The 11,148-nt window shown below is 41.0% G+C and overlaps 1 protein-coding gene across 1 annotated transcript; it reads right to left on the reverse strand.

The window, feature by feature from the left end:
- Window positions 1-7,845: 7,845 nt before the first annotated feature.
- Window positions 7,846-10,524, reverse strand: LOC147902160 (G-type lectin S-receptor-like serine/threonine-protein kinase SD2-5). Its single transcript, XM_087374440.1, has one exon. The coding sequence runs from the start codon at window positions 10,522-10,524 to the stop codon at window positions 7,846-7,848; it is 2,679 nt and encodes an 892-aa protein (XP_087230566.1).
- Window positions 10,525-11,148: the final 624 nt, after the last annotated feature.

Consider the following 11,148-nt stretch of genomic DNA (forward strand, 5'->3'; position numbering starts at 1 on the left):
CTATTCCATAATGTATTAGAATCCTACCAAGTTGCATCTTGTTTCGATTATCGGTGTCCAACATGGTTATGAAAAACCAACGGTGGTGACCCACACGTGTTCTATGTGTGTGATGAGGTTGTCCAATCCAAGTATCCATGTATATACCTATTTATGGGACAAGATTTAATACGGCACTTTGGTATAATATGAATGATAATCATACCAAGTCTCGGTAAATCACAAGATATAGAGCCATGGAGTTGACCTTACCCTAGCATAAATATTTCTCATCTCACAGTGTGACAAAGAAAGGGTTCTCTACCCTAAAACAACATGCTACACTACTCCAAATGCAATCAATTTTGGTAATTATGTTTCTGAGATGTTCACAAATTGGTATGTAGATAGTGGAAATCGCAACATCCATGACAACAATAGCGTATGGGTGGGGATTTTTAAATCGCCTTTGTAAAGATTCATAAAAAACTCGATAATGTAGTAGGCACATGATTAGGATGCACAGCTATAAACACTCTGGCTTCACTACACCATGTTGAGGTGACCAAGAGCTGAGGATAGAGGTCAGCTAAAGCGTGTGGAAGCCCCTTGGCTACAGGCGAATCAGTTTTGGAGCTTCTAGCAGCCCTAGCAGCTCTCAAAAATCCCACAGACTGCTCTACTGGTCAAAATCCAACGAGGCAATTTGTTAGAACAAACTTGGGGCACCTTCCCAGCCTGTGACTTGCCTCCCTCTGTCTTCCTATGGTCCCAAAAACTACATCAAAGCAAATTTCAATGCTTTTTCTTGTTTCCAAAGCCAACTAGAATCTTTATGCCATCATGTATTAGATTCCTACAAAGCTTTGTCTTCTTTTGACCATCAATGTCGAACATGGTATGAAGAACCAACTTTGGTGACCCTCACGTGTTGTAGTGTGCACGACGGGAATTTGTAAAATAAAAAAGCATGTATAGACCCATTTATGGGTTAAGATTTGGTATGGGTCTTGGGTAAAGTGTTATTGAGAGTCATACCAATTCTCGATCCATTACTAGATATAAAGCAATGGATTTAAACTTACCCCTGTATAAAAAATGTTTCAGTCCGCAGTATGGCAAAAGAAGGTTGTCTACCATAAACCAATATTATGCTACCCTACTTGAAATGAAATAAAAACCTATCCAAAGTATTTATACCATCATTTATTAGAGTCATACCAACTTTCATCTTCTTTCGGCCATTAATGTCATTCCCTCGATTACTGTTGGGGATTGATCGCCTTGGTCGTACTGCTTCTTGCGGCAATCTCTTTCATAGTGTCCAAACTTATGACAGTAGTTGCACTGAATGTTTGACACGTTGGTGGATGCATTCCCTCTTCCTTGGAATCTTCCTCAATTGGAATGATTTCCTCTTTACTGATTATGATGTTGCGAACCAACTTCAACAGAAGCACCTCTCGAGCATGAGGTATTCTTGATTTAATTCACATAGATGTATGGGGTTATGCCCAGACTCACAGTGTCAATGGTTTACTTTACTACTTGACTTTGATCGATGACTACATCCAATATTGTTGGGTGTACTTTCTAAAAGAGAAATTTGAAGTGTTTTCTAGATTTCAAGAATTCAAAGACATGGTAGAAAACTAGACAGGCAGAAAGATCAAAGTCATGAGATCAGATAGAGGAGGTGAATACATATCTTCAGCATTCATGAACTTTTGCAGAAGTCATGGCATTCAAAGACAATTCACTTGTGCAGATACTCCTTAGCAGAATGCAAGAGCTGAAAGGAAGAATGGAACTTTAGCAGACAGTCCTAGAGCAATGCTTAGTGAGAAGCATCTTCCGATTCAGTATTGGTGTGGGCAGAAGCAATAGCCACTGCAAACTATTTGCTTATTAATAAGCTTCCTACCAAACCGATACAGGGTATGACACCTTATGAAGCATTCACTAAACATAAGCCACACATTGGGCATCTCCGCATATTTGGTTGCATAGCATATGCCCACATACATGATGATCATCATAGGAAATTGGATGCAAAGTCATGCAAATGCATCATGGTTGGCTACAGTGAAGAAATCAAAGCATACAAGTTGTATGATCCCATCAATCGCAACGTCATTATCTCCAAAAATGTAATCTTTGATGAGGAATCAGAATGGAAAACCTCAAACACCCAAGAGATAGACGCACCAATTTCACAGTCATCTACAGAAAAGGTTGATGAAGAAGAGCAAGAATTGCCAAAAACACCCCAAGCAGAGCCACAACAACTCAGACAGTCTACTAGGGAAAGCAGACCACCAACCAGATTGACATATGCTCAGAAAGGCAAAGCAATTCAGGTTGAAACCACCAAATGTGCTCTTATGACTACCATCATGGCCACAGAAGAGCCAGTGTACTTCAAAGACGGAGTAGACAAGCCAAAATGGCAAACTGCTATGAATGAAGAAATGATGCTTTGTATAAAAATAATACTTGGCAATTATGCGACCTTCCACCAGGAAAGAAGGCCATAGCAAACAAATGGGTATACGAGGGGTATACAAAGTCAAGTACAATCCAGATGGAAGTATTCAAAGATACAAAGCAACATGGTTATTGAAAACCAACGTTGGTGAGCAAATAGATCATATAAAATGTCAGGTACCACATCAAAAAGATAGCCACAGTTGTGGGTGGAGGGTCGGTTACAATTGCTTGTTGGTGCTCGGTCAAATTTTTGGGATGTAGAGTGCAACCACACTATCAACTTGCACCTACATGCATTTGTAATATGTACCATTTGAGCATTTATTATGGGCATCATTGTGGACTGTCCCTCAAGTCAAATGGATAATGGCTCACAGAAGTGTGAAATGAATGTTGTCAAAGAGACAAATAGGATAGAAGAACTTAATTCTACAAATGAGGTTGCATTAGAAGAAATGGGAAACTCTTTTAATGTTAGAGTTATAATTGAACATCAACCTCAACATCTTAAATTTGGTGGAGAGGAGGTTTGAATCCTCTCTGTTCTTTCAAAAGAGGTTAATGACAACGGTATGATGGCCATTCTTCGGTCTGATGCTAACTTGTGCTTGGCTTGATAATTCAATATTTTGATGAAATCTAATAAGCTAATTTTCATTTATTTGTTGGTGTAGTATAGTTATCTCACGGTTTCCTAGATCAGTATAGAACTGTGTGTATATGTTGGATTCTCTCCTTTCTCCTATACTTGGTGATAGCAGAAAGACAACAGTCGATGTTTGCAAATGGTTGCAACCTCTACATCTAGAGGGCATGCGAGTCTTGTTTATGGCATATCACGAGATGTAAGTATCATCTAAACATTGTTTTTCATGTTGTATTGGCAACAATGTGTTAAATCATAGTGGTTCTTAATTGTTCGTGTAGTGCACATTGGAGTATGGTGGTTTGGGACCTTGAAAAGAACCATTGTTTGTTTGTCAACTCGATTGTAGGCTTTCATGGATCACTGCAAACATAAGTGTTCTATTAATAAGTTCTTACTTCCATGTTACGTATCTTATGCAATAGACACACTAAGTTTTTTTAATGTCATAATGCCATTAGGGAGGTTGGTAGTCGAAAAGTTGGTATCTGCTACCAGAGAAATAGGGTAGTATAAAGACTCGCAAGATTTCCAAAGGTGTTTAGTAGTGGAGCAGGAGGATGGGCATAGCTGTGGGTGGAGATTTTCCTATAAGTGCATGTTGATCTTCAATGAAAAATTCACACTGAAGCCACAGGTCTCATAAAAAGAACCTTCAGAGCTCAAATATTCAAAGAGGATCTACAATTGTTTAGGGGTAAAACCATTTGAGACCTAATTGCTACCATTGGAAAACAACATGCAACTGAAGTAGCATTGCAAACAAAGAAGAGGCTGAGTCTACTCCAAAAGCACTGCATCTTGCACAAGAAGTAGAGACTCAGTGTACACCCAGAGCATCACAACCTCCACTCAAAGGTCTTTAGTTCTTCTCTCATATTCCTACTCACATACTTAGTTCAGTTCTCGTCTCCTATTGCTATTCGCATACTTGGTTCTCAAGTCCTCTCCTATCTCCTTGCTATCTTTTCTCGCCACTCCAATTTCTACTCACATACTTTGCAAATGGAAAAAGTTTATGCAATTATTAGTTCTATTGAGCTTTCAATCAACATCAACTTATCATGGATTGCCAAGAAAAAAAGACATCGAGAGGAGTGGAAGAGGCAAGGACCATTGATAGAAGATGAGTTTTCTTTGCAAAAGCAGCTCTAGAAGGAAGACCATGATAAGATAAGACATTGCAGAGAAGAGCTAGGAAAGTACTCTTCAATAAGAGAAGAGCTTGCATGTCTATTTGAAGAGATGTCTTATAGAGTCACTCATTCTCGGAAATATTTAGCAAACCAAGCTGAAAGTATTAGGAATAGACAAGAAGCATTGAAAGAAAGAATGTTTGATTCTTTGTGTATCTTTATATATTATAATTATATTGATGAAGATAAAAATGACATAGAGGATTGTGTAACCCATGTGATAGAGATGGCAAACGTGATGGCAAGATTGTAGCTTATGTCAACTAGTAAAAGGTGTTTCTTGACACCATATGGCTCTGAGATTTACTCGTACTTGGATCCCTCAGTTATATCATAAACTACTTTCACAAATGTGATGAACTCTGTTTTTAATGTACTCTTGTTTTAATAACATGTCATGTTGGATTTCTTAATTTGAATTTTATTCACCGCACCTTTTTCTTCAATATTTTGTTTCAAGAGCCTCTTTTTTCCGCCATTTTAAATACAATAGTACCTCAAAAAATGAATTTGGATAGTGCACCAGTCCAAACGAATTTGGATAGTGCACGCATCCAAAATTAATGAAATAGGTGTTACTTGTGTAATAATAAAAATTTCATGTTTTTTCATCTATGTCTCTCTTTTTGCAAAGTCTCCCAAGAAAACTGATGCACATTGATGTCCAAAACTAGCATAAAAGATCTCCAACAACCAAATTTAACTGCACAAATCTTTGTGCATAAACTATCTCAAAATATCCACAAGGCCTACACAATTCCTGTACATAAATTAGAGCACCAATATCTCTCCAACACAGACCGAATGCAATGCCAAACTGAGCAAACCTTGCTCGTGAACATTGCCAACAAGGCATACAACTACATGTACTGGCATAATCCAAGTACTTAAAATCCCACAAGAAACAAGCTGAAATCATCCAAGTAAAGGCGATGAATTTAGTGAGATAGTTTCCGAAAGTTTTTACTATGAACTTTTGAAAAGTCGATGGAGCATTTCTCAATTCAAAGGGCATCACTCGGGTTGCATAAGCACCCCTGGTGGTCACACCAAGCAAACGTCAATGCGGTGGTCATGAATTTAGATCAACGTGGGAGAGCTACACATAGATGATAGGTGGCGAGCTACAGGTAGATGACAGGTGGCAAGCTGCGGGTAGATGATAGGTGAGGGAAATTAGAGACAAATAGAGCGGGGGTGGGGGAAAGAGGGGGTTACAAAGAGAGACTTTGTAGAATTTTCCTGGTGGGGAAGCGTGCTGTAGAGTAGATTTTGGGGGATGACCCGATGGCCACATCCTAAACCAGTGAGACAACTTGTATCTAAGGAGTCAGTGAGGTATACACCATCTCCAAAGGGGGCCACCACCCCCTAGGACATGTGACTCATGTATACTGCATTGAGAGCATGGGAAAAGTCTACTCAGACTCAGATGGGAGTAGGGGGATCATGTCTTATGCCTGGTAGTGCAGTCGAGATATTGAATGATAAATATGAGTGGTTAGTTCGCATCACATGCACATTGTTTTACTTACAAACTGCATCACATATCACATCATTTGCATCATTTGCACTAGGCTCCCAAGATAAAAACAAAAATGCTGCCAAACTAAAACACCCTCAAATCAAGCCAAGAGATCTTGCCACAATGCTCTCCACTTTTTGAGCCCCTATAAACTCTTCTTTGAATAGGATGATGTGTCTCTGTAGAGATTCTTCTTCTTCTTCTCTTGAATTCTTCACTTTCCAAAACAAGGCACAATACCCCTTTGTACCAAGAGCAAACTGAATTGAAGCAAAAAAGAACACAACAACAACGATTCAAAAAGACTTAGTGTTTGCTACGACTTGTCCACCTTGCTAGTACTAATTGCTTATCGCCTTTTTTGTTGGAGCTGCTCTAGAGGTTTTGCTAGTTTCTCAGGTAGCTTGTGTAGTTGTTTGTCATGGTTGAAAGCGATTTGCTGTTCCAAACACTTGGATGAGTTCTCCTCTTCTGGGCTCCTCTCCTGCAAGGCTTCACGGATGCTCAATTCTTCTGAGCATTGGGTTTCTTGCGACACAACTCACATGTCCATTTAGTCCCTAATGGGCTCTGAAACCATGTCAAAATATAGAGACAAGTCTCTCTCTCTCTCTCTCTCTCTCTCTCTCTCTCTCTCTCTCGCTCTCTCTCTTGCTCTCTCTCTCTCACTCATGCTTGCATGCATGCACACACAACAGGCCTTGATGTCTATGTAACACACACACACACACACACACACACACACACACACACACACACACACACACACATACACACAATAGGCCTTGATGTCTATGTAACACCAACAAGCTTGGTAAGGTTGAGGTAGTCAGTTTGAGGTCATATGATGGCAGAAGTTTGTCCTTGCTAGCACTTAATAGTTCAGTCATCTTTTTGGTCTTATATTTTAAGTGGATCGCAAAATCATTCTCTTCTATTTGAGCAATTTGTATGAGCCATGGTGATTCAATATGTTGCAGTCTATATTGAATAGTCTATATTTTATGTGAAAAATGGCATATGCTCATTTTGGGATTGAAAGAGTAGCTTGCATGACTCTTAAAAAAGAAAAGAAAAAGGAAAAAGAAAGAGAAGCTTGCATGACTTCAATTATAATATTATTTGCTTGAACCATTCCAACATGAACATTTGTCCATAAAAAAGGACATTAATAAAGAAATGGAAAAACTAAGAAACAATCAAGATGGAAAATTCTAAACCACGACAAGAAAGGTACACCTCACAAACAACGCTCATACAATCTTTAAACACAAGATCATTGCCTAAATATGAAGAAGACTTCAAAAAAACAAAAAATCTTATACACTCATATAAGAAATTAGAACTCTTTATCATGAACAATGTAGCAACAAATGCTTACTCAAACAAAAGTACTTGGCATGCAACATAATATTGATTGAGAACATAGAAACATATACACGGGAAGGGATAGAAATAACTATTGCTCATATCAAGAAACAAAACAAAAGATTCATAAAATGTAATAGTTATAGACCCACACAAAAAAAGGACAACATCTTCATTACACAAATTCAAATTATGTTATATGGTGAGTTTGAAATGTCCCAAAATACGTCACAATCAACAAGCATACAAAAACAATGGGAGACTTTAATTGTCACTTGCAATTCAAATAATCAACTATTATCTATGGCTCACACTTGGGACCACATTTGGAGGAACATACCTATGGGATAGATCACTCTATGACTTGTATATATGCATAAAAACTTAGTTAAATTACACTTACTTTGTATACAAATATTCATACATAAAATACAAGTAGGACCTTAGTACTTTTGCCACCTTGTTTTTTTAGTGCTTATTGTTGGAGGAGATTTTATATTGAAGTGAATTGGAGACAAATAGAGAAACAAAGTAGGGAGGAGACAAACTATTATGTGAACTTAGCAGGCACAATAAAGCGAACACATTTATTATATTCCCTAGTTTTCGAGATGCCTTGTTGCTCCTTGGATTGCAATTAGTCACCTTGTAGAAATATGAAGGGACATCATCCCACCACTACCTTGTGAGGCTAGTTTTGAAGAAGAAGGAGATTGGTAGATGGGGGCAAGGGCTTCCTCAATTTGGATTTGGGCCAAATGGGGAGCAGGTGCTCTAAGAGCATATTGGAGGCCTTGAAACAAATTGGACAATTGAAGATCATTCAATTCGGGCACCCGACCTTCTAACATGTGGACCACTAGGTCCATGGAGGGCCTTTGGTCTGGATTCTCTAGAATACATAGGAAAGCTATTTTCACCACAAGCCTGGCTTGCGCCATCTCCTCGTCACTCTCCACCCTTGCCATTTCCTTAAAGCCATCCACTCTGCCCTCTTGCGCCATCTGATGATAGAGCCAGGATGGAAAGTAGACTTTCTCTGTTTTTGCCAATGATGTCTCCAAGTTCCTCCTGCCTCCGAGGATTTCCATGAGTAGCTTCCCATAGCTGAAAACATCACATTTCTCGGATATTACACCCACGTCGGTGAGCCACTCGGGGGCCATGTAACCCGGTGTGCCTCTCATGGTAGTGACCACATGGGTTTCATGTCTGCCCATAAGTCTAGAAAGCCCAAAATCAGAAACTTTGGCTACAAAATCGTTATCGAGAAGGATGTTATGAGGCTTGATGTCAAGGTGGATGATGGTGTTGTTACATTCTTTGTGTAAGTAAGCAAGGCCTCGTGCTGCACCAAGGGCTATGGTGAATCTGCGCTCCCAATTCATTGCATTTTCATTTTGGGCTGTGGAGAGCCAATGATCAAGGGAGCCATTTGCCATGAACTCATAGACAAGAAGCCTGTGTGAGCTTTGAGCACAAAACCCAATCAAACCAACCAGATTGTAGTGATGAATGCCTCCCATGATCACCACTTCTGCTCGGAACTCCTTTGCGCCCTGCCTTAAGCTCTCTAAGCGCTTCACTGCCACCCTCGTTCCATCTTGTAGAACTCCCTCATACACAGCTCCAAACCCACCCCTGCCCAATATTTTGCTGAACCCGCTCGTTATGGAATCGAGATCTCTGTACGAATACCTTGTGGGCAACCCTGGTACGGCGTTCCAAAATGGGTCGTCTTCCTCCAGTTCTGCATCCGTAAACCGTTTCCTGTAGATGAGAACTGCTACCAGACACAAGATCAGCAGAGCAACTACACCAGAAACCACTCCAGCTATGCGTCGTGTAGTAGAGTTTGGTTTTGGTTGACGAACATCTTGCACCTTAAGAAAAGCGAGATAGCTACCGTTCAAGGAACCCTGCAGGCTAGCCATTTGATCGACAAGGAAGCAAGAACTTGTGTGAACATGCCAAAAAGCGGCAAGACAGGAGCAGTTTTGCAAGCAGGCATCTGTACAGGTGTCCTCGGTGGAGAAATTCAATGGGGATGAGTACTTGTTAGCAAAATAGTCAACCCCGCTCAACTGCAAGAACTTCTGCTTCCTTGGGTCTCGATCGCGGCATCTTAAATTGAAAATTGGCGGGCAGCCCTGCGAGCTGTTATGAAACGTCTCTGGAAAAGAACCGTCGGAGTCCAAAGGGCATGCACAACTCGAAGATGCTGAGCAGATCCCATAAGGTCCACACTCGTTGGGTAGAACACAACGATCGGCGCTGAACAAATCAAGCTCTTGAATCCAGGGGAGACCCAACGCATAGGCGAGCAAATTTCCGTCGTCCTGCAGCATCAAGAAGGTGACATCGCTGCCGGTGTTTCCGTAGTCAGCAAAGGAAATCCCAGCACCGTCGATTTCGCTATGCGCAGCGCAGAAGTCCGCCGGAAAGGTCGAATTTGGCGAGGCAATCGGAGTATCGTTACTATACTGCTGAAGGTCGAGGCCACCCAGGGGATCCACGTATGCCCAGATCTCATGGCTGCAGGTATGGGCGATACCAAAGGCGTCATTGAGACCGTAGTAGCTCCAAAACCAGTAGGCTTGCGACACGGGAAAAGCATTGTAGTAGAGGGCGAAACCACCTGTCTCCATCACCAGACTGTAGAGACCTCGTGAAGGATCAGAGAGCGATGCCCAACTGATAAGGCTCATGCCTGGTTTGAAAAACTGGTAAGTCATGAGAGCGTGAGTGGGACTATCCGAGCTTTGCCACAGAATTGTATTGGCAACGTAGAGCACCAGAGTCCCGAATGGTAATGGAGTTCCGAAAGGAGATTGCGGAAAACTGGCAGGATTCGTGACCAGGTCCATAGACACAGAGGTCCCTGCTGACCTGTTCCAGCTGTTGTCGTAGTGTGAGGACCAGGCCAGTGATCCATCCCCATCTAACAACACCAGATTGCCAGAGCTTTGATCAAGAAAGAGAGAGAAGTTGCCAGACACCGGGTGATGTCTGTTTGCCATCCAGAGCACAGCTCCCCCGTCGGGAGGATCTTGTGATACGTACGTGGAGAGGATGTAGGAGGTGTTTGAAGGGGTCGGGATGAACAGCAACTTTGCATCAACTCCGTTGATTGCAGATTTTACATTTCCTGAGAAAACAGCATAAGCTCGCAATCCCCCATACTCGCTTAGAGTAGCAGAATAACGAGCAGCTGTTTCAGATGACACACTGAAGTTTTGAGTTGGCCCTTCACTCAATTGGCCCAACGTCACACCTACAATAACAGTCCAGTACAAGAGAAGGAAGGAAGATGCAGCCATGGATAGCAAATTGATAGGGGCGAGTTGAAGGTTTATTCTGGTGAAGATAGGGGGAGATGATAATTGTAGAAAGTTGATAGACAGTCGCAAGGGTGTGTTGATGAATGCTATGAGCTGTTATAGCTAGAAGAAGAAGAATAATAATAATATACTGTTGACCGAGCAATGCATTTTTTCAAAAATTTTAACTTTCTTTTTCTTGTGTTTGAATTTTTAAAATGACTTTGCCGTCTCGTATTAGGCTTTGGTCACACCCGACAAAAAAGGCCGAATATACAAAAATGTGGGATTTCTCCCGAAGATCTTTGCCTTGCCATACTCGAGAAACAATTTCTAGAAAATAGCATTCGGGCCATGATTTAGAGCCAAACACAGAACCAGCGAGGCACACGAGAATTGAGTCATTGATGTTGCACATACATTGACTTGCATGGCGAGTAACTGCAGCATAGGATTCCACGAGCGAGATCTTTCTATTAGCTTCAAAGGCTAAGCTGGCCGTCGAGGAAGAGCACTCTAATGGCATCCTACAAAAAACTTTAGTACCAATATTCCACTTAAATGAATCAAGTCATTCCAAAAAGGGAATCACAAATCCAATTTCAAGACCAAGTCATGGTTCCA

Source organism: Dipteris shenzhenensis, chromosome 5 (genome assembly GCF_047967505.1).
Source record: "Dipteris shenzhenensis isolate YYH24624 ecotype China chromosome 5, Dip_SZ_1.0, whole genome shotgun sequence".
Lineage (NCBI taxonomy): Eukaryota > Viridiplantae > Streptophyta > Polypodiopsida > Gleicheniales > Dipteridaceae > Dipteris > Dipteris shenzhenensis.